Source organism: Chamaea fasciata, unplaced genomic scaffold, assembly GCF_029207755.1.
Source record: "Chamaea fasciata isolate MVZ Bird 193981 ecotype frontalis unplaced genomic scaffold, bChaFas1.0.hap1 SCAF_8, whole genome shotgun sequence".
NCBI classification, from domain to species: domain Eukaryota; kingdom Metazoa; phylum Chordata; class Aves; order Passeriformes; family Sylviidae; genus Chamaea; species Chamaea fasciata.
Genome location: NW_027094093.1, coordinates 38,530,242 through 38,554,586, shown reverse-complemented (window position 1 = coordinate 38,554,586; position 24,345 = coordinate 38,530,242). Strand labels below are relative to the sequence as shown.

The following is a 24,345-nucleotide window of genomic DNA, read 5'->3' as shown; positions in this document are numbered from 1 at the left end:
GGTTCACCTCAAACCTGCCCAGTTTCAGGCAGGGTTGAGAGAAGGTACAGCTCGTGTGCAGAGGGAGCACTGGGTGAAAAAGGGACAAAGGACAGCGACAAGCTGTGCTACAGCAGCTGCTTCCACACAACAACAGGGATTCCAGAGGAAGCCGGTGTTCAGGGAATGACTGGATGTGGCACTCAGTGCTCTGGGCTGGTTGATGAGGTGAGGTCACAGCTTGGACTCGATGCTCTTGGAGGGCTTTTCCAACATAAATGCTTCAGTGATTCTGTAATGCAGGAAACGCTCCCGTAGCCTGCAGCCAAGGGCTCTCCGGAGCTCATTGCTCCGCAGACATCCCCTTTATCTGGTGCTGAACTGGGCCAGCCTGACCCACGGCACCGCAGGGCTCGGCTGTCCCGGGCACACAGCAGCACCCCTCAGACCCCAAACCCTGCCGTGCCAGGGGCACAAGGGGGATTGGTCCCCTCCTTGCAGCAGGACCCTGGCGCCAGGGGGGCCCAGACCCTGTCAGCCTGCTCCTGGCAGCAGTGCCCCAGGCGGCACCGGCACAAACCCCGCTCTCCTGTGGCTGCCCTGGTGTGGGGATTCATCACACGGCAGCACGACCCCACTTCAGCCAATATTAGCTTTGGTCTATGGAACCCTGACTGTTTAAATTTGGTGAGTTTGCCTCTTCCCAGATTTGTCACTTATTTGTCCAGAGCAAAAGCAATCCGGAGAAGCCAATCAGCAGAATAAATAATGTGGAAACGGGTAGCTTCTATAAAACCAAACTTCCAAGTAACAAATGTTTAGCAAGCCCCAAATCCAAAGGCTGCTCGGCGTTTTGTTGAGCCTCCCAATGCTCCTAAGGTCAGAGTGAGCTCAGGACACTCTCAGCACATTCCCAGGATTTGGACCACTGTGTTCAAAAGAACATTTTCCTGCTTTCTCTGAACCTCTCATCCATTTTCCCCTCATCATTATTCTGACGCAAGAACCCCCGTGCTATTACTCACTCCTCAGCTGTCCAAAAGCAACTGAGTGCCCGTGGAATGCATTTGCAGGCAGAGGACTGGGAAATAACCAGTTCCTGATTAACTACACTGGTAGAAAAACACACTGGCTTCAGATTGATGGGACCTACAGTGTGGAGTCCTTGAGTATTTCATGGCATAAACAGCAGAGATCTGGAGAGGTCTGGATTTGAAAGGAGCAAAGAGTGACTTCCCACCTTGGGGATTTATCATCTGTGGAGAACAACAGTGCAACAGTTTAGGAGAGATGGGGTCACAGGATAGTGGTTTCATACTCAGGAACAGCTGGGTTTTGCCTTTTTTTTTTTTTTTAAAGCCTGCCAACTGGCATGTATGTTCTCTCCCCTAGATAAGGACAATAAAATCCTGCTCTTGAACAGAGAATCGGAATATCCTGAACTGGGAGGGATGCACAGGGATCACTCAGTCCAACTCCCTGCCTTGCACAGACACCCCAACAATCCCACCCTGTCCCTGGGAGCGCTGTCCAAATGCCCCTGGAGCTCTGGCAGCCAGAGCTGTGCCCATGGGCTGTGCCCACTCGCTGGGGAGCCTGGGCAGTGCCCAGCACCCTTCACCCAAAGGAGAAGCACCTTTTCCTGATATCCAGCCTAAACCCCTCCTGAGAGAGCTGCAGCCCTTCCCTCAGGTCCTGTCCCTGGTCACAGAGAGCAGAGAGGCGAGCTGCCCCTTGGCAGGGAGCTCCAGACCACAACGATGATCTTTAACACTCGAGAGAGAAAGGGAAAGGTAAAGCAAAGCAAAGGTTTTGCATCTCAACCTTCCTGACCTTGCAATCAAATGTCACTGACCCCAGACACAGAGACCCCCCTGAAGAGCAGAGAAAAGCACCTCCAAGCTTTGGCTCCTGCAGCCCAGGCGTGTAAAGCTCTCTTGACACGGGCACTGCTGCACCTTCCCAAGATGTCTGTTCAATGATTCCACTCCAAGAAACCCGAGGTGTGATCCATGGCAAGGGAACCCCGAGCTTCCAGGGAGGCCCTGGATCAACCAGCACAGCCATCCCTGTCCTGCACAGCAGCCACTGGGGCTCCAGAGCCAAACAGAACAATGATCCCCCCTCGCTACCACAGGCGACCCCTCGGTGATCCTTTGAGGTTTTCCAAAGACTTCAGCCAAAAAGTTATTTTCTAACGACACAGTGGCTGAGCCAAACTCATTTGGCATCCTTCTCCACAGGTAAGTATCCTCCTGAAGATCCCCTAAATCTCCTAAGTGCAGGCAACGCAGGGAGATGGTAACTGTGACATTCCCTGAGACCAGATGTTCTCCAGTGCCCTGCCTGGAGAGGACTCTGCTGCTCCAGGGCTGGGTTGGAGAGCACTTGCTCCTGGCATGATTGTCACCTGCTGCATCCTGACAGAAGGCACTCACAGCTCAGCACACTGGCAGAGACAACTGATGGAATATGCTGAGCTCTCTTTGCAGCTCCTTGTGCAGCACCTCTTGAGAATAGCAAGGAGAAAGGAAGGAATCATCCCTCCCCTTACTTGTTGTTTTCACCTGCTCTAATACAGTCACAACGAAGAGTAACTTTCGTTTTTACTAAGGGCAGCCAACACGGCTTTTCCCAAACACTGGGCTAAGTGCTTTCACCAAATTAACACCGAATCCTCTAAAAAACCCCTCACTTCTAGAAGCCACACTGCTGAGGACATTCAGTGTGCAAAGACAGTTTGAGTAAGTCTGTCCCACACCACGGTAAGCCCAACAGTGATGCCATTTGGTTTATAATTTCTTCGTTTCGTGTGATTTGGGAAAATTCTATTTTCACTCCTTAGTAGCAAATGCTGTATTTCTCCACATCTGAACAGACAATGTTTCCGTTGGCACTCACAGGATCCTCCCCCAGAGTGCACAGTGTACACTCAATTTTATTTTTATCAGAGCTGAGCCCCAGCCAGCAGGGAGTGGTAACAAAGCCCACGGACCGGAGAGATTTGTTTGGGACTGATTCAGGAGCGTAGTGTGAAAACCAGAGCGTTAATGAGGCACTCTGGCAGTTCTGGTATGTTCTGTCCTGTGTCACACCAATTCACACAATCACAGAGCCCAGAAAGGCTTGGGATGAGAGGGACCTTAAAGCTCACCCACCTGTAGGTGTATTCCTTACTGCAGGTGACTGCAGGCACGCAATAAAGCAACACAGGGAACCAAATCCAGTGTACACACAAACCTTACCCAAACCTCACCACATTTAAGGCTGGTGAGTGATCACACAACTATCCATGTGCATTAGATATGGACAACTACACTTCACCAAGACTGTCCCTCTCCTGTAAATTTTAATGAAGTGCTTAATTGCACGAGCAGTTTTATTACAAGCCTTAAGCAGGAGCCCAGGAGCTGCTGTGCATATGGGAAGGGTTAGAGCCCAGACAGGCACGATGAATCAGCTGGAGTGACTCAAGATCATTCCAGACTTCTCTGAGCGAGAACTCAGCAAGTTCTCCTCCCCAAAGACAAGCAGAGTAAGTTCAGGGGGAATGTCCCCTTGGACTCGTGAGTCACAGGTCAGCACCATGCCCTCGGACCTGAACTCTCCACTCACTGAATCACATGAAAAGGAAGTGGAATTTGCTGCAAACTCCCAGACTTTCTAGGATATGCAGCACTCACGTCCTTGTTGCTGTCCTGCTCCAGGGGATGAGCTCTGTCCCGGCCGCATCAGCTCCATCCCCCCCAGCAGCACAGTGACAGCACTCCTGGCTGTCCCTGCAGTGCACAGGGAGCCCCAGCTCTGCTGTGCCCTGGGCCACCCGTGCTGCTGAGGTAAGGTGGGAAGGATCATGGACAGCTGGAAATAACCACACCCCACGTTTTAGCTCTTTAACATCCGCCCCAGGGTGTGAGCTCTCATGGGAAGGGAAGCCTTGAGACTTCTCACAGGTAGATTGATTCCAACAGATTCAAACTCAGATTTGACACATCCAGTTTAAATAATCCAGTGACCTGAATTGCTGACTTCCTCCACTGAGCACCAGCTCAGCTCACCAGAGCTAAACCTCCCTACTCTTGGAATCACAGAACGGTTTGGGTTGGAAGGGAGCTCATCCCATTCCACTCCCTGCCAGGGACCATTTCCACCATCCCAGCCAACCTGACCTTGGGCACTTCCAGGGATCCAGGGGCAGCCACAGCTTCTCTGGGGACCTCTGCCAGGGCCCCACCACCCTCACAGGGAAGGATTTCTCCCTGATCTCCCACCTCCTCCTACCCTCTGCCCGTTTAAAGCCAATGCCCCGGTTTTACCACGATTTGTTCCAAATTCTGTAGTTATAAACAAAGCAATATCCCAAGCAAGAGGCAGAAAACCCATGGAATATTTTTACAGAAGAAATCCCAGTATCCTTCAAATGCCTGTCTGATCGAGTCTGCTGCCAAGTTGCAGCACAGGAGCTAAAACTCCTACTGAAACTAAGATCCCAGAAAGCAAAAATAAGCCACAATATCCACCACATCCAGTGACAGACAAAATTTGGAATTCTGGCTCTGTGTGACTGCTTTATAATTACGTTGTTTCCCACTTCTTTTGTATCAGCCTTCAACTTGTCACTACACTGGGACTGCCGTGTCAGTGGCAGGAAAAGCACCGTGTTAAAATGAAACTAAACATTGTCACTGTCAGTTTATGGAAACGGCGCTAAAATGTCACCGTGAGCACCCGTCACGGCGGGGCTGCTGCGGCCGTGCCACCGCGCCAGGCTGGTGTCACCACAGCTTACTGCGTCCCCACTGCCACCAACGCCTTCCAGGGGGGAAAATCCCGGCGGGGCCGCTGAGCTGGTTTTTAACTGCCAGCAGAGCAGGGATGGACGTGTCAGGCACTGTGTGCTGAGCCTGGCCAGCTGCCGCTGCTGCTGCCGCTGCTGCGCCACCCAGGAGAGCCCACCTGGGAACAGCACGGCCAGAGGGGTGGGAGTGCTGGAGGGCCAGGCCAGCGTGGAGAGCAGCACTGCTCCCGCAGAACCCACAGCAGCAAGGCTGGAAGAGACCTTCCAGCACCACCACAATCTCCCCAGTGTCCCAAGGGCCACATCCAGACGCCTCCGGACGCTGCCAGGGATGGTGACCTCACCACCTCCACAGACAACTTCTTACACAATGCCTGACCACCCTTTCAGAGAGAAGCTGTTCCTAACATCTATCCTGATGCTCCCCTGCACAGCTTGAGGCCGTTTCCTCTGCTCCTGTCCCTTGTTCCCCGGCAGCAGTGAGGTGTGCAGGGGTCCCAATGCCACATCCCACGGGGAGCAGCACACCTGGCAGCCAGTGAGGCACTGCAGCTCTGCCAAAACACATCCCTGGCTCACGGCAGAGCTCCATCCCTGAAAGCCACGGCACACCGGGGACCACTCCGATGTTTGTGCCACAATGAACAAGGAACAGCGTTCTGTTCAGGAATAATCTTCAATCTTTTTGGTAGCACGACCTGAAGAATTATTCCCCGTTCACTTCTTAAGGGACACAAACCCCACCCTTTGCTTATACAAGCATTAAAAAAGGAAGGAGAGAGGCCCCGAATTCACTGGAATATTCATCATTTCCAACCTTAAACCCAGAGCGTACAAACAGACGAATCCGGCAAGTCAGAAAGCAAAGCCAATTTAATCTGTGGCTCCCCTGAGGTAAATGTAGTTCACAGTCCTGCCCCCACCCCAACCTCAGCCATAATCCCTGCTTCCTGGAGGTAGGAAAGCACTGGAGTGAGGAAAATTCTGCAGCAGGATATAATGATCCAAAATGACAGGGACAATAATGACAATGAATTTCATGTCTCCCAGTCATGAGCCGGGGATGCTTGACTGGGCTGACTCACACGATTAAATTGTTACAGGTACAGCAGGAGCCGCAGTTATCATCCGGTGCTTTTGGGAAGGCGCCCGGGGCGGCGGGCGGGCAGCGCCGGCTGCACGGCCCTGCTGTCGGGAGCAAAGGGCTCCTCCTGCGGCTGTGCCTGCTCCTCTGACAGAGCCAAAGCTGGGTTAAACATGCAGCTGGTTCAGCCCGTTGATTTTATCCCTTCTGAAAATGATAAAAGTGCCCTGACGGGTAAAGCGTGGCGGGACCGCAGCGGCGAGCCGGGAAGTGGGCAGTGCAGGATCCCTGTGTGTGTGCCAGCACCAGCACCAGCATCAGCACCAGCATCAGCACCAGCATCAACACCTGCACCAGCATCAGCACCAGCACCAGCATCAGCACCAGCATCAGCACCTGCACCAGCACAGGGAATGCTGTCCTGGGCTCCCTCCTGCAGTGTCCTGGGCTCACCTGCACCTGCACTGTCCTGAGTTCTCTGTACCTGCACTCTCCTGGGCTCCCTGCACTCTCCTGGGCTCCCTGCACTCTCCTGGCCTCACCTGCACTCTCCTGGGCTCCCTGCACTCTCCTGGGCTCCCTGCACTCTCCTGGCCTCACCTGCACTCTCCTGGGCTCCCTGCACTCTCCTGGGCTCCCTGCACTCTCCTGGCCTCACCTGCACTCTCCTGGGCTCCCTGCACTCTCCTGGGCTCCCTGCACTCTCCTGGCCTCACCTGCACTCTCCTGGGCTCCCTGCACTCTCCTGGGCTCCCTGCACTCTCCTGGCCTCACCTGCACTCTCCCGGGCTCCCTGCACTCTCCTGGGCTCCCTGCACTTTCCTGGGCTCCCTGCACTTTCCTGGGCTCCCTGCACTCTCCCGGGCTCCCTGCACTTTCCTGGGCTCCCTGCACTCTCCTGGGCTCCCTGCACTCTCCCGGGCTCCCTGCACTCTCCCGGGCTCCCTGCACTTTCCTGGGCTCCCTGCACTCTCCTGGGCTCCCTGCACTCTCCCGGGCTCCCTGCACTCTCCCGGGCTCCCTGCACTTTCCTGGGCTCCCTGCACTCTCCTGGGCTCCCTGCACTCTCCCGGGCTCCCTGCACTTTCCTGGGCTCCCTGCACTCTCCTGGGCTCCCTGCATTCTCCTGGGCTCCCTGCACTCTCCCGGGCTCCCTGCACTTTCCTGGGCTCCCTGCACTCTCCTGGGCTCCCTGCACTCTCCTGGGCTCCCTGCACTCTCCCGGGCTCCCTGCACTTTCCTGGGCTCACCTGCACTCTCCCGGGCTCACCTGCACTGCCCTGGGCTCACCTGCACTCTCCTGGGCTCCCTGCACTCTCCTGGGCTCCCTGCACTCTCCCGGGCTCACCTGCACTCTCCTGGGCTCCCTGCACTCTCCTGGGCTCCCTGCACTCTCCCGGGCTCCCTGCACTTTCCTGGGCTCACCTGCACTCTCCCGGGCTCACCTGCACTCTCCTGGGCTCCCTGCATTCTCCTGGGCTCACCTGCACTCTCCTGGGCTCCCTGCACTCTCCTGGGCTCCCTGCATTCTCCTGGGCTCCCTGCACTCTCCTGGGCTCACCTGCACTGCCCTGGGCTCACCTGCACTGCCCTGGGCTCCCTGCATTCTCCTGGGCTCCCTGCACTCTCCTGGGCTCACCTGCACTCTCCTGGGCTCCCTGCACTCTCCTGGGCTCCCTGCATTCTCCTGGGCTCACCTGCACTCTCCTGGGCTCACCTGCACTCTCCTGGGCTCACCTGCACTCTCCTGGGCTCCCTGCATTCTCCTGGGCTCCCTGCACTCTCCTGGGCTCCCTGCATTCTCCTGGGCTCCCTGCACTCTCCTGGGCTCCCTGCACTCTCCTGGGCTCACCTGCACTCTCCTGGGCTCACCTGCACTCGTCCTGGGCTCCCTGCACTCTCCTGGGCTCACCTGCAGCCCAGCCTGCACTCCCTCCCCAATCCCTGCATCCTGCAGGATTCCAGGGGCAGCCCTGTGATACAGAGCACACTGGAAAACAACGGGGTATGGAGCACTGACAGAGTATCTCCCAGCTACACCAGTGTGCCTGCAGGGCTTCTCTCACCCAGCCAGCCCCAGAACGCAAACACCAAGAAATACGAGTAGCTGTGTATTTAAATTCACCTATGCAAAGTCTGTTTGGTGACAAACTGTCAGGGTTTTTATATCCAGGGAAGGAAAAACAGCCACAGAGTTGTCTGTAATATCCCTATTACAGCTCAACATCTCCAAATATCCATTTGTCAAACATGAATTATAAAGCTATAACATTTCATAATTCAGGACACACTCAAATCCTAGGAAAAATAGCTACAAGAGCCCAAATAAAAAAAACACATTTATTCCATTTTTGACAGCTTAATGAATGCCCTACTCTTTTGCATTGATTTTTGTGTGTGTGTCTGTGTGTGCACGTGTGCCTGGGAAGGATTTCTCAGGGGGTTTGCTGTAAACAGGGAAAGCGAAATCCTCTGCCAAGGTCTCTTCTACTTTTAAATAACCCCCATATTAAAATATCTCAGCAGAGAATGTATGCAAAACTACTGAGAATGCAAAAAACCAGCTACTTACATCCAAGTAAACATCCAGGAGATTTGTAGAACAAGACATTAAACAATCCAATACCTTGATGTGGCAAGAGAGTCCTAGACACAGCATATGGTAATTTCTCCTTTCAGGAAATAACAGCAAATTGAGAAAGCAGAGCCCTAGAATCTTAAATTCAGGATTGATTCCAGAACACAGATTTTCCTTACACACCTAAGGGTTCATCTTGCAAGGCAAAATATGTTACAAAAGCCTGCAAGCACCTGGAGACAGAAAAATAATGCATCATAAAGAGAATGGTGCCACTTGGAATTGCTGAACGCTTTACACTGACGCACTCTGGCCAGCTGGATCCCTGCTTTAATGGTTCTCCTAGTTCTTATCATAATGAACTCTACAGAATTTAAATGGAGATTAATTCCTCCGTTTAAAGTGCTTTAGAACAATCCTGCCCGAGATCCTGAGCTCAGCCCAGCCTCTCCCCGTGCCGCCTCTCCAGTTCTCCCGCAGCCCCTAAGTGGATCTGACAGATCCCTGCTCAGATAGCAGCCGCCTTCTCCCCCCAAAATGTTGCCTTTTTGCTATTCAGGAGTATCCTAATACCAACAAATGCTAAATGCAGTCTGACATGTCCCCCTAAGAAACAAACTTGTAAGTTGTGGCTTCAAAGCAAACCTTGAATAAATAGGACACGTTGTGTACACCCCGGCTAACATCCAACATATGCTTCGGCTTCCCGATGCTCAGGCAGAGCAAGAATCGCCTCTGGACAACGCTGTGATTTGCTCTTGCTGGTGCTCCCAACGTTTCTAATGCACCATTTCTTTGTGCCTGTATAAACAATTGAAGGGATGTAATGAAGACGACCCCGGCGCTGTTGGGAACACAACGTCCCCATGAATTATGGATGGCTGGAGGTGCCACGGGGCCCCACCACGCTCCCAGCCCTGCACACAGAGCCAGGGGACACCCCTGGGCAGGACCCTCAGCACACAGAAAATTCACTGAGACACGGAACGTTTTTACCCCTTCCCTTTGGCGGTGGGGATGGACAGCTGGGATCATTAACAGCTCTGTTTTCAACAATCACAGGGACAAGGAGCAAAGGGAAGCAAGGAAACAGCATAAAACTGCATTTAGCTGCACTTGCAGTTAAGATATTCCACCCTTAAAAGGCCAATTTATTCATTCTTCAAGGGAGAGAGGAGGGATGGACAGGGAAAAGAAAGATATCACCTACTTTAAGACGTGTATTTTGCTTTGCCATTATTTAATCCTCGATTTTATGACTAATTCTTCTGAAAGGACTAAAACAAGTTTAATTTCATCACCCTCTTCTCTACTTTCAGCTCCATCCCCTTTCCCTTTGTGCTCCATCCCTCCGGATTTAGGGTGCGACAGCACATCATTAGAATTCCAGTACAAATAATTTACAAGACCTAAAGGGAGCTTGCTGAAATGTTATGACTTAAAGCCCGTTTCCCGTGGCCAGAACGCAGGTTAATTGATCAGGACAAAGCAGTTCATGTGCTCCAGCCCCAGGGGAGCCCAGCTGCCCCAGGGGCCACCCCACAGCAGAGGCAGCACGGCCAGCACTGAGCTGGAACGTGCCTGCCCAGAACTGAATTACCACCCTGGCTGGGCAGTCATTTATTCTGCAGTGGGTGCAGCCTCAAATGTGTAACATGCAGATGTGTGTTATCAACTCACACATTTCATCCCTGAGTCCTTCAAACCCATTTTATTCTTCAGCGAAACTGGGGTTTGGTGGAGCTTGGAGAGCTTTTTAAATTGTAATTCCAAACAGCATTTCTTTACATTCTGCCTAAAACCGAGGGTAACTAAGCTGTATCTTAAAAAGAAAGCAAAATAAAGCAGGACAGACTTTTTTTCCTTTTTTTTTTTTCTATTTTACTCTTCCTTTCCAACACTGAGTGTGGGTTTGTTTCCCTCTGTTGGGATGGCACCAAAACCTCCAGAGACATTTCTCTGCCCTGCCCGTGTTTGCCACCAAAGCCCAAGTGGCATCTTGATGCCGAATCTTTAGATTTACAGCACTGTTTAAAATAATTGTTCATGTGAGAAACCAATTTTAAGGCTATCCTGAAAGATGCATCCTTGGAATGCTGGAGTAGTAAATAGCCACGATACAGCCAAATTATTTATTTAATCAGAAAAAACTTCACTAGATTATAAATAGATTTCAAGCTATAGTGCTCTTATGAGAAGTGTAATTACAGTTAAGAGAACCACTTCGTTCTTCTGGGAGGCTCCTGGGATCCCTTAAAACAAGCTAAGGAATAGCTCAGGATACAGAAAAATAAATCTGAATTCCTTCTCTGTGTGCTGTCTGTGGCAGGTCCTGGTACTGGGTACAAATCCACCACATAACCCCACAACCAGTTTTGTTAAATTTGCAAATTTTGCTCTTACTTCCTCCAGACCTTAAAGATAAGATAAAATGCAGCTTCCCTCAGTAGTAAAATCAACTAAACACCAAGTCCATCCTTTAAATCCGACCCTTCTCCCAAACAAGGATCTGCACATACATGTTCCCATGCACATGAATAAATCTTAAATTGTTTTTCCATGCTGCTGGGCTCTGAGACACCTGCAATTAACAACAGAAGCTTTGGCCAGAAGCCTCGCAAACCCCATTGGAGTCCAGTGTGTTTCCAGAGTCCTTCCCAGTCCTGAACCCCTTTGATGAGCTGAAGAATTGTTCTAAATGCAGTTCTACAAAGGGAAAAGAATTCCCTTCATCATCCGCCTTGTGTGAAGACCTTTCTGCTGCCAAAAGGTCAGAAACCACATCTCCACCAGAACACTTTCACACTGCTCTACACCCACGAGCCAAGGAAAACCATTGCGTTTGCTCCCACATCCGGGAAGTTGCTGTCGTGAAAACGTAACTTATCTCCCAAATTAACAGTTGACAGGCAAGCTGAATCCTTCAAGCTGTAGAGACCCAGAGCACAATCTGCAGGCTCACAGTGGTGTTTTAACCCCCAACCCAACCCCCCTGAGCACGGGAGAGGCAGAGAGGCCACGCACCATCATAGTAGACAATGGCTCCGACCAGCTTGTCCCGGCGCAGCATGGGGAACAGCTCCAGGGCCCGGGCCTTGGTCAGCACGTAGCTGCTCTTCAGGCACTGGCTGCCCGCCACCAGGTCATACAGCTTGATCCCAACCCAGTAGTACGGCAGCTGCCACCACCTGAGGGGGAAAAACCACTGTGAAGTCAAAAAAAAACCCCACAAATGAAGCATTTAGAAGTGCGTGCACCCGCTGTTATTGCAGTACAGAACACGGCGAGCTCTTACAGCAGCCCTGCCTTGTCCAGCAATACCAGCTCATGGTAACAAGGCAGGGTAAATACTCCAGACTTAGGTGTTGTTTGCCACTGTTTGCAACTGAGCACATTCAAGGGTTTATTTGCTCTAAAATCAGGGCCTAAATCACAGAGCCTCCGTGTGAGATGCTGGAGCTGTGTGTGCAAGCTGGGAGGATTCCCCCAGGCACAGTCCAAGGCCTCCTGCACAAACAGGGCCACAATAAATGCAGGCAACCATCGACCTACACAAGCTCCAGTTCTTACAAGCCCCTCTCACTAAGACAGGAATAATGAAAAGAGGAATGGTCCTAATAGAATTAAATTCCTTCATCAAAACCTCTCTGCTCTAGGTAGCCTGTAATTCCAGTGAACAATTGCTCTTACAGACTGAAAATCTAACCCAAAGCACTGGATGTCTTCCTCAGAGGAGGAGGAGCCTGTTCTGTCCATACCCAACTGCCCTGTGCTCATATGGGCTGAAGAGCACCTTGCTGGGAGCAAGGGGAGGGCGTGTGCTGAGGACAAGGGTGCACTGAGAGAACAGCAAACACATCCTGGGAATGAGGGCTCTTTCCAGCTGTCCCTGTCGGGGTGCTGGAAAGGCACTGAAGAGCTGCATCCCAGGATGTGCCCCCAGGGCAGGGATTGCTGGCTGGGGCACAGGAGAATTTTGTATTTCTGCAGCCCAACAATTTCCCCTGGGATAGCTTCGAGGAATCTCCCCCAGGCCAGGGTTTGCTTGTGAGGAGCCAAGGTAAAGGAGAGAAGGCACAGCAGAGCTTACTTGTAGATGGGGAGCATGATGGGCAGCGGGGCCGAGAGGTGGGGCGCACTCTGCAGCAGGTGTGCACGCTCCTCCAGAGCCTCCTTCACCATCCTGTACTGCAAAACACCAGCCATGGTCAGTGCCAGAGCCCCCACCCTTCTCCAGAGCCTCCCTCACCATCCTGTACTGCAAAACACCAGCCATGGTCAGTGGGAGAGCACACAGCCTCCTCCAGAGCCTCCCTCACCATCCTGTACTGCCAAACACCAGCCATGGTCAGTGGGAGAGCACACAGCCTCCTCCAGAGCCTCCCTCACCATCCTGTACTGCCAAACACCAGCCATGGTCAGTGCCAGAGCCCCCAGCCTCCTCCAGAGCCTCCCTCACCATCCTGTACTGCAAAACACCAGCCATGGTCAGTGCCAGAGCCCTCACCCTCCTCCAGAGCCTCCCTCACCATCCTGTACAGCCAAACACAGTCAGTGCCACACACCCACCCTTGGCACCAGGGCAAACACTCGACACCAGGCTTAATCCAGGTATCAACCCCTCACACCATTGTTACTGGGCTTCCAAAAGCACGCTGCCATCTGCTGAGAAACCCCAAGGTTCAGGGAAAGGATCCCCAACAAAATAAAGCTTCAGTAGTTTCATCTTGGTGTCCTGGGAGCACAACTGAGTAATTTTTCACTTGAACAAAAAGCTGAAGGAGCCACGTTGCCCTAACGAGGGGCAGGAGGCACTTCAGGAGGGGAAGGACCCGTCCCACGGCACAGCCCCATGCCAATTCCCACAGCTCAATCCCAGGCAAACTCCAGCTGCAAAGGCAGAAGGGTTCCTCTCCAAACCAATCAATGTGCATCAACGTGCAGCTGTTCTTTGGCAGAAAAGGTGTGTTTCTATAGGTGGGTAACTGCAGGGTTTGGGTATTTCCCCCTGAAAAATCACCGCTCCTGCAGCAGCATTACAACCACTAACACACACTTTGAGAGGTTCCCATGGGAAGACAATAGGATTCCTCAAAACAGGAATATCAGGCTTCCACCCACACAAGAATGCACAAAAGCATTTATACACTATCACTCATTTACCACATTTTCTTCCCCCATGCCAAAATAAATCACTCATTTACCATCTTTTTTTCCCCTTATTCCAAAATAAGTCGCTCATTTACAACATTTTTCCCCCATTCCAAAATAAATCACTCATTCACCACCTTTTCTTTCCCCATTCCAGAACAGGACAGCCACTCATTCCCCCCAGTTCATGACATTACCTGTCTCATTTTATTGTATTATATATAATATATAATGTATTACATATTAATTATATATTAATTAGATTATATATTTTTTATTTTATTTTTATTCTGCTATCAGCCCTGTCTCTGCCTGCCTTTCCCAAAACCCCCAGCCTACCAGGCATGGCAATGACACTGCCCATCGAAGCACTGGAAACCTCCCCCAGAGAAGACACTTCCCATGCACAGCGGCTGTGGAATTCAACACTGGAATCCAGCACTGAAAAGCTCAAAAGGAGACTCAGCTCTGACTGGGACAGTGAAGTCAGTGAACAACCAGCACAAAAAATTACCTGCTCGAAATCCAAATTCATGATGGCCTTCTGGAGGTACCTCACTCCACCGTGGATCAATTTAGTGCTCCTGCTGCTGGTCCCCGATGAGAAATCATCTCTCTCCAGAAGGGCTGTTTTTAGTCCTGTGTTACCAGAAAACCAAATTAACTTCTTAAATTACACAATTTGTATGTAATTCATTAAAGACACTTCTCTAGGGTAGAGACAATCACAAGAAAAATTACTCTGTACATGGATAAATTTGTATTCAAAGTGTAGTGCGCTGTCTATATTGTAATGAAAAATTTTAGCCTTCTTCCTGAGGGAAAAGTCAGAGCAGAACTTAAACAGCAGCACATTAAAAGCTGGATATTTCACAATGGAAAGGCATTACAGGGGCCACGCTCCCCAAGGAAATGAGAGCTTGGATGCATGGCAGGAACAGAGGGGCTCCATGGACACTTTTAACCCTTTGCAGCAGACAGCTCCAAACCTCTTCACTAACGATTGAAGTGGCAGTCCAGAGAGGGAAACTGGCAGCTCTGCTTACCCGGAGTTTGCAGAGGTGCCCAAAACCAGGGGAGGGCGTGGGGCACACCTGGAATTCTGACATACACAGGAAATAGTCGGATCAGCCTTAATCACTGAATCCCTAGGGCTGGCAAGACCTCCAGGATTACTGAGTCCAACCACGCTCCAGCCCCTCAATGTCCTTTAGTCACGAGGGACCCAGAAGTGGACACAGCACTCGAGGGGCTCAGCAGTGCCAACGCAGGGATTTTAACATCTGCTGGTCTCCCCAAACTTTTCTGTCCTTAAAAAAATCTAATTATTACTGCTAACTTAGAAAGATCAGAGCAATTTATTTTTGTCGAATGTGACTGAAGATTAATGGACACAATCAGAAATAATTTGGTGAAGATTTATCAAGCACACGAAAAGCAAAATTTGTTGTTAAGCGAAGCAAACACGATAAAAGAGCAAGTTCCATGAATGAACAGCAACGAGACACAACTCATTAACCAAATGCCTGTGAATATTTCACACCTCAGAAACCTACTGATATAACCAGTATATCCAAGAAAAGGATAAACAGAGATTAACTGTAATGATTTCTGTCGGCTTTACGGCTGCATTCCCTGCCAAAGCACAGCAGAGGCAGAAGAGATCTTTGTCCTGTGTTATTAAATATAACCACCAGGCTGGAGTTTGGGCTTATCTCCCCATGGTCAGACCCTACTGCTGTATCCGTGTCATATCACCACACCTTCTGCACAGGTGTTTTCCAGCCCAAACTGAAAGGCTCTCCTGGGGTCAGGTTTAGCCTCTGTTTCTGAGGTTCATGTCCAGGTTAAAGAGCCTGAGAGCTTCAGGGCTCTCTGCCCTGCCCAGTTCCCCAAAGGTGGGGCAAAGGGGCACGGACCTGCTGCGTGACCTCCTTCGGGGCCCTTTGGCCTCCTGAGAGGTTTCCTAACCAGGAGAACCAACCCTCTACCTGTGAGTACTTTAGAAGAGCCAATCTGAGAAGTCTTTTCCAGGCCAGGAACCCCAAGAAGGAGCCGGCACGTGAAGCTCAGGCCTTTACCTCTGGTGGCTGCATCCAGGGCACAGCCACAGCCCGTGGCGCCGCCGCCGATGATGAGGACATCGAACTCCCCGCTGCTCTGCAGGGCTGCAAGCTGCTGCTCTCTCGTGGGGAGATGCTCCCTCCTCACTGGGGCACCTTCTTCAGCCTCAACCTGCACCAAGGCACCCTGCAAAGAGGGAACACAGCCCATGAGGCCCCGGCTTTAGGTACACACACCTACGGGGGACAGACACCGCGCACAACACAGCCTTTTCCAGAACCAGAAAGGTAAACTCACTTATTCCCAGCCACCTCCTCCATTTTAACAATAATTCATATTAAACATTGAGGAGCAAACAGTACTAAACCCATGAAGTGCTACCACGCCTTGGCTTCACCTTGCCCACCTCAACGTGACACTGTACTCAAGTGTTACTGCCTGTAGCAATTCCTTCGAGGAACGCTCAAATGTTACAGCACGCTGTTAGGATTTTAATTACAAAGGCAGCATTTTAATAAACAGACACACGGTTGGGCTCCTGATTCTCCACCAAAAAATTCACCACGGCAAAGGCTGCAGAGCTGAGTGAACATTTTACATCTCACACAGTGGCATTAATCCGAGCTCAAGTCTGGTGAGGTTCAGGAGTGATGTGATTGTCAAACGTAGTGCCCTGAAACACCAAAGAAACTCTCATTTCACCCCCGCTTTGAGAAACTTCTCAGCAACGCAGTTTAGGTCCTACAGCACCTTAAAATAGGACTTTAAAGTGACAAAGCTTAACAATGTGGCAGTTTCCAGACAGGTTCACATTTTCCTGGCATGGCCCTGGGAATCTCTTTGGGCTGATATTCCCGGAGCCAATGCTGCTGCCTGTGCAGTGACTGTGGAGAGAAGGGCTGATGCTCAGCCACCTACCAGGGACCATGCAGGGTTTGAGCAGTCACTGAAGGCTCTCTGCTGTTAACATCAACTAAAGCTGAATTCTAAACATTTCCAGACTTACTTGAAAATTATAAACACTTTAAACACCAGAAAAACCTGCTTAACCCTCATTTAAGACCTAATTTAGGCCCAGTCTCCAGGCCAAATGGCAGACTTTACTATGCAGAATAGCTTCTGTCCAGATCTCCCAGACAGGAAAGAGCAGACTAATAAAAATTCAAGTGACAAACCACAGAAACTCCTTTCCAGCCAAGCACAAAAAGCCTCAGTTCAGATTATATGGTGCATGCAGCCTAAATATTTTTGTTCAGAATTATTTGCTCATTCCTCAGTAGTATCATGATTTAAATGCATTAGATCTGTGTCCCTCTCTCCACCACAGAGCTGAAAATAAAATCCAGTAACGAGTAGCCATGACTCAAGGAAGTGCATATTCCAAAGATAATGAATGACCAGGTTCATCCTGCAATCAGGGATGGTGCTGACTATAACACAAGCAGCTCATGAAAATCACTTCGGACACCAGCAACCACTGTCACTGCACGTGTAGAACAATTCAATCCATGGGGAAAGTCGGGCCAGAGACAGAGTCCTTCACTTCATACTGAGGATCTAACGAGTCCAGGGGAGCCACGGAGCTGCTGCAGGGCTGGAGCCCCTCTCGAGCCAGGCTGGGAGAGCTGGGAATGTTCCCCTGGAGAAGGGAAGGCTCCAGGGAGAGCTGGGAATGTTCCCCCGGAGAAGGGAAGGCTCCGGGAGAGCTGGGAATGTTCCCCTGGAGAAGGGAAGGCTCCAGGAGAGCTGGGAATGTTCCCCTGGAGAAGGGAAGGCTCCAGGGAGAGCTCTGAGCCCCCGGCAGGGCCTGAAGGGGCTCCAGGAGAGCTGCAGAGGGACTGGGGACAAGAAAGAAAAATTAAGATTTAGAATCCTGGCATGCCCACAGTTTTCCCAAGCGTGGTGACTGATCCCTGTGGGATCAGCTCTGTCCCCTCAGCCCCGGCTGCACACCCCACAGCAAAGCTCTGCTCATCACCTGGTGCTCACAGCCCTCAAACACAGCCCTCAGCTCCGCAGGCACACAGGGAGCCGGCAGGCTCACAGGTGAATCCTGATGAGCTCGCTGTTGACACTTCAACGTGGGCTGCTGGCAAAGATCACCGGAGGAGGGACAAGGCTTGGGCGCTTCAAAGAAATTCAGCTTCCACCTTATTCTCCTGGCCCTGGAACTGTGTCCATTCCCACGTCCTCCTGCCCCTTGCCCTGCTCTCTCACTGGCCCCTCTCGGCTCCAGCACTGCTGTAAAACTTTTATATCCCCAAAGTATAATAAAAAGATAAAATAGAGTCCCAGAACGGTTTGGGTTGGGAGGGACCTTAAAGGCCACGCTGCCACTCCCAGACAGCAGTGACAACACTAAAAACACCTTATCTTGCCTGTGTTTTGGCTGATCAAGCTCAGTGACATGTGCTCAACTTCCACGAGCTCTAGAGAAGGAAAATCCTCACCTCCAAATTTTCCCTGCACTACATTTCCAGGGAAATTTCCAAGCGTACTACTTAGCTTCAGGCAAACAACAGAACGCCAGAAAGGACAGATTGGGAGTTCAAGAAATACTGGCATCAGGTGGGTTTGTCTCCATGTTTTGGTTTGTTTTGAAACCCGTTATTTACAACAAATGGCTCCTAGCAGAGCCCAGAGCAGAGTCCCCAGCATCCAGCCCCTGGTATAGGCAGAGTGTGGAGATTAGCCCTGGAATATAAGCAGAGTGATTAGTACCAGGAATTGATATAGATATGATGCATCTTGCTGTCAATTAAATGGGGGAGTGAAGAAAAGCTGCACGCAGGGATTCCATCTGCAGTAACGTGATTAGTTTGGCAGTGAACAAGTGTGTTTACTGAAATAAGCAATTGCTGTTTATATCTACAATTTCTCAGGCAAGAGTTCCCTGAATGGTTTTGATTACGCTCTTAGTGAGAGGAATTTAGTTTGGCAGTTTGAATTTAATCATCAAGTTATAAAGTGATCTAGTAATCCATAAGCCAATGCTCTCGTTAATTTGCTACTGTAAATCTCCAGGTAGGTTTGCAGAGTCAAATTCATCATCCTTACTCATTTAAACAACAACAAAAAAATACAGTAATTAAAACTCCCCAAAGCAGACCCTGATGCATTATCATATTATCACACTACCGGATTCACCTTGCTGAGCAATTTCTACTGACCAACAATGCACTCACGCACCAGGAAGAGCAGGACTGGGAAAGGACAGCAGAATCTTACAACTCCAAACCAAAGCACTGCCTTTGCCTTTAGTGATCATGAGGGGAGAGGGGAAGGAAAAGCCACCAGTGGTCTCCAGTTCAACCTGGCATAGCCAAGAACACCCCATCTCACACCTGGCACCAGCCTGCTTAGGTTGATGCAGTGAATAAAGGCCCAGAAAACCAGAATGCAGCACTTCAGGCAGGAAGCAGGAGGATCTGGTACTTCCAATACTCTGTGCCCATCAGTGCTGGTGAAATTCACTGTGCCACCTGGGCCACGCAGGTGTCTGAGTGTCTGAGAACAAATCGCAGAATTCCAGAATGGTTTGGGTTGGAAGGGACCTAAAGCTCATCCTGCCATGGGCAGGGACACCTGCCACTGTCCCAGGCTGCTCCAAGCCCCGTCCAGCCTGGCCTGGGACACTCCAGAGATGGGGCAGGGGTGGAATGACACCAGCTTTAAGGCTCCTTCCAATCCACACTGTTCTGGGATTCAATGATTCAACTTCAGTAGCACGAATGTGACCCCAAGTGTCAGCACAGAAGAATTATTTGGGATAAAAGCACGAGTGGTTCTGTCACTTTGACACCCTGATCATGCTCTGCAAAACCCTGGGGTTTAATCTGTGTCTGGAAGTTCATAGTGGTCACCCATCCCCAGAAAAAGAAGAATTCCCTAAATTTTGGAATACTGCAGACAACATGCAACAAGTGAGATTTCCAGGTGATTTCTGCCTTCCAACTCCTCTTATTTAACAGTCCTAAAAGCTGCAGTATAATGAAGCCAGGCTGTAAAACCCTGGGATAAAGACTCTGGAGAGAGCACTACCAGCTTGGAGCAAGGCAGGCAGCTCGATGGGGAGCTCACTTGAAATGCTGGGGTTTATTTTCTGCAACAGTATCTGAAGCCATAAGAATCCTGCCTTATCCACTTCCCAGCTTGGCTCCCCAGAAATGACTCATCTCATTCCCAGCTGCTCCTCCTTCTCCCCACAGAAACAGCCAGAAAAGGGATTTAAAGACAGTTGTGGATGTGGCACTTGGGGACACGGGTCACAGGGGCCTCGGCAGCGCTGGGGGAATGGTTGGACTTGGAGTCCTGAAGGGATTTCCCAACCCAAACAAGAACTTGGTGCAATGACTGCGAAGGGAGCTCAAGGGCACAGCCACCGCCACCCTGCTGGGAGGAGCAGATACCCCAGGGAGACCTGTTCCCTCCAACAGCAGGATCCAGCACACAGACTGACGTGGGGATGTGCTGCACCCCCTTCTCTGCTGCTGCTTTACTGTGCCAGGGCTCCCCCATCACCCTTCCCTGCTGGGGACTGACCGACCACGCCACCCTCACCTGGAGCACAGCCCTGCAGGGGCCACAGGCAACAGGAGCCTGCCCAGGACTGCCCCGGCACAGACCCTGTCCCCAGGAACCCAGCAGGAGCTGGCACCAGCACTGTGCTGGAGCTGGGATGCTCAGAGGGAGCGTTGGTGGTTTCACTTGCAGCTTCCAAGCTTGAAAACACTGTCCTGACAGGGCTTTTACCTCAGCCAGGTCTCTCCACTCCTCCTGCAACTAAGTAAAGCCCCCAGTGGCACCCATAGGTCATTTTTTAAAACTATTTGTACAAGCCTGACATATGCTCCGACAGGTTTTAAGTTTCCCATTTTATCAAAAATCATAATTAATACTTACGTGTTTGTTTCTATACTGAGAAAATTGAGAGAGGCCAAAAACTGTTGCTATGGCACCTCCTCCAATGAGAGCAGTTCCTTTCACTGCCTTCTGAAATGCCATCTTTTACTGGAAGAAAAGAAGATAAAAATGAATTGGCAGTTTTACCACGTCAGGATCTGGTACACATGGAATAGACCATTTGAAGAAACTAATGACAATGTTGTGACAAGCTGAAATTTAGGGTGGCAACGTCTTAATTAGAGATTTTCCCTGCAATATTAATAACTTCTAAACAAAGTCTAGACAGAGGCAAGCCGGAGTGCTCTGGTGTTTGCTGAGAAAGCTAAAGGATGAAAGAGTGTTTAGATCAGAGTGGATATACACACACCCCACAGTGTCCCTGAGTGTGTGACAGCTACTGCCAATCCCAGGATGGTGGGAACAGCCTGCCCCCACCCACAGGCCACCAAACCCTTATCCCAACACCACAGCAGATCTGATCAGCTCCACAACATCTCCTTCAGCTCCCTGCCCGTCCCATCCAAGTCCTGCGCCTTCCAGGCAGGAATTGCCCAGCAGCCCAGCCTGTCCTACCCCGGGGTGGTGGCGGTGCAGCAGGAGCAGGCCCTCAGCGAGAAGCAGCAGCGCAGACAGGGACAGCACTGCCCGCTCCAAAGCAGGGTGGCACTTCACCACCCAGCTCCACAGGGTTTCAAACCAGCCCTATGTGGGTCAGGCAGATCCTTAATAGACCCAGTGTTCGGATCCTGAATGACAAATTTGCACGGGACTGACCTGAATCTTAAGCAGGCACAGCCCGCTCCGACTGTCCCGGCCCGTGTAGGGATAACATCCATCCCGTGCGGGGATCCCGCCAGCACCCCGCACACGGGGACACCCCCGGCCAGGCCACACACCCCCCGCAGTCCCCAGACAGCTGACTGAGCACCAACAAAGCCCAAAGCAGAGGCAGACAAGGTGTGCAGCCCTGTGCCAACGCTGGAGCACCAGCCCGCTCCCTGGGCTGGAGCAGGGAGCCAGCTCCCCGTGCCAGGCCGGGCAGAACGGCCCTGGCAGCCTCCCCTGACGCTTGTCAGGACACAAACACACAACCAGGGCACCTCACTGCTCCTGTACCTGCACGTGAGGCTGCAATGCCTCAAAGGAAGGAATTCCCCCCTGGCAGGGTGGGCAGGCCCTGGCACAGGTGCCCAGAGCAGCGGTGGCTGCCCCTGGATCCCTGGCAGTGCCCCAGGCCAGGCTGGACACTGGGGCTGGAGCAGCCTGGGACAGTGGGAGGTGTTCCTGCCCACGGAATGAGTTTTGAAGTCTCTCCCAATGCACACCTTGACCTCATTCCCTGAGCACTTTGCCTGCAGCACGCTCAGCGTGGGGGAAATTCCCCCCCAATTTCTGGTGCAGGCATCGATGCAGGGCTGTTGGTGTACAAACCGTGTAAGGGATCACGTGCAGAAGGCCAAGACTTGCAGCTTCCCACAAGTGTTTCCACAGAGGGGCATTTATGCTCTTGGAGACTCCCACCGTGACTGCCTTTCTTGTGTTGCATTTTCCATTCACTTCTTACTGTGGTCACAGAAAAAGATCAGCTTCATCTTTCCCTTGTGCTGTGACAGGGAGCAGGGAAAGGGAAGGGTGACAGACAAACCCCAGCAAAGGAAGCTCCTGGGAGGGAAGTTACTGGAGGTCTGGCCTCTGTGAAAGCAGAGAGGAAGACCATGGACAGTCACAAAGCTGTACCACCACAAGGTGGAATCCAGGAGAGCAGAGGAACTGGAGGAGCAGCTGGAACATGCCACACTGAAGGAGCTCAGAGAGTTCAGCGAGGCTCCTGTCCTGTGTGCAGCCAGGCCACACTGATGGTGACAGCAGTGCTGCACACACCACCCAGCACCGAGGCACACACACCTCTGCCCAAGGCTCCCAGGAGGCAGCAAGGACAGCTCTGCTCCCCAGGGAAGCCTGCTGGCACTGCCGGAGTCGTTGCACACCCCTCACGCAGCAGCAAAGGAGTCGCTCTGAGAGCCTGGAACCCTCCAAGCGCCTGTACTGGAACACAACAACCCAGGAGGTTGAAAAGGAAGGAATTAGCATCTTCCAAGGAGCTGTCTCACACGTCTGCAGAGATGCTGGCCCGCGGGAAGACAAAGGGAAGCGTGCCCCTTCCATGCTGTGTGAGCTCACAGGTGAGGGCTGAAGCACAAGCCCTGCTCAGAACCAGGGCTCCTGCAAGCACAGACAACACTCAGCCCTGCTCCTTGTCCCCTGGCTTGGACCTCTCCTGAGACTTCATTTTGGACACCAGGGACACACCTGCCAGAGTTACACCATTCCTCTCCACGGAATTCGAGCCCAAGGTGCACAAACCACTGAGTAAGAGGCTCAGTGATTGTCACCTACACCAGCTTGTCACCTGACCCCGGTCTCAGGGCAGATACAGCTGTTGAAGTGACATTAGACGTGCCACAGGGCACAGCTTTCCCACTTTGATCATGGAGGTAGCATCTCTAACGCCCAGAAAGAGACTCGATGTCCCTGCGCGGGAGATTTCTGCCCCAGGGCTCCTTGCCTGGCCCCCGGGCTGCTGCATTAGCTCTCCTCGGAGCTGAGAGCCGATTACAGGCAATTCTCCCGAGAAAAGAACTCTCCCAGGAGACCGGCTGCTCAAATTGCCACATCAATCTTGCTCACCATCCCTAAGAGGAGCTCATTCAGGAGAGAAGGGAAAATAGGGCTTAGCATAAGCCACTCTAGCACAAAGCCAGACAGGCATTCCAACCAGACGGTGCTTTTACACCTGGAACAGCTCACTTGCATCCCGGGAAACGAGAGCTGGGAGCGGATGTGTTTGGAGGAGGCTGGGTGAGCTCAGGGCACTGCAGGTGGGCAGGGCTGTGCAGGCACATCTCCGGCTCTTCCCGAGAAAGGAACGGCCCTGCCGGCAGGAAAAGGGACACAAGGGCTCCTCGGGAAAGCAGCACAAGCCCAACACTGCCACAAAGCCACGGAGAAATGAGAGGCTCTGGACGGATATCACAGAACCCTGGGCACGGAGAATTCCAGACTTCCCGTGTTCACAGGCACTGACCCCCAAGCAAACACTGCATTGACCTGAGGCTGTGGAAAAGGCTCCAAAATTAAATGATAGCACTGGGAGTGTGGGTGTGGAGTTTGATTAGAAGTCTGTGATATCACAGGGTGCAAAACTCAGACTTTAAGGTTTTGGAATATAGTCATATATATATATATAAAGCAAGATGGAGGTTTTAGGGCAGAGGCTGAGTCTTTCTTTTTCACCTTCTTCCTCATGGGTCTGGGTGGGATTTTGTAATTGGTTAAAACATTCCACATTGCAGGCCAGGGGTGGTTGGTTATTGGGTTAAAAGTAAGAATAATTTAGGTGTCACTTCTTAATTGGACAGTTTGTCCTTAAAAGGCCTCGTAGAGAGAGAGATGGGGGCCATTTTTAGTTGGTTCAGCTAGAAATGCTGTAGAACTCATGGTTTGTGAGACTGTAATATAGATAAGAATTACTAAACGTCTGAATCCGAACAAGAAATACCACGTCGTGCATTTAATCCCCACCCTGGCAAAAGAAGAAGATAAAACACAACACAGACACTCCTGGGTTTGTCCCCCAGCTCTGCCCCGGACGGCCGTGGGAGGCTGAGCCAGCTCAGGGCAGGACAGACCCGAGAGCAGACGAAAGGGGAAGGAATGCAGCCCATGTGGTTCCCACCAAGCCTGCACGAGGGGAGAGCCCACGCTTACAAACCCTTCCCCTTCTGT

At 51.5% G+C, this 24,345-nt stretch overlaps 1 protein-coding gene across 1 annotated transcript in view; it reads right to left on the bottom strand.

Moving 5' to 3' along the window:
• Window positions 1–24,345, bottom strand: part of GPD2 (glycerol-3-phosphate dehydrogenase 2) — a 49,927-nt gene that overhangs the window by 18,594 nt on the left and 6,988 nt on the right. The window contains exons 2-6 of the mRNA XM_066190494.1: window positions 20,557–20,664; window positions 15,672–15,840; window positions 14,105–14,229; window positions 12,530–12,627; window positions 11,464–11,627 (exon numbers count right to left, since the gene is read on the bottom strand). Coding sequence (XP_066046591.1) covers window positions 11,464–11,627; window positions 12,530–12,627; window positions 14,105–14,229; window positions 15,672–15,840; window positions 20,557–20,658 — 658 coding nt within the window. The 5' untranslated portion in view covers window positions 20,659–20,664. The remainder of the gene's footprint in view (window positions 1–11,463; window positions 11,628–12,529; window positions 12,628–14,104; window positions 14,230–15,671; window positions 15,841–20,556; window positions 20,665–24,345) is intronic.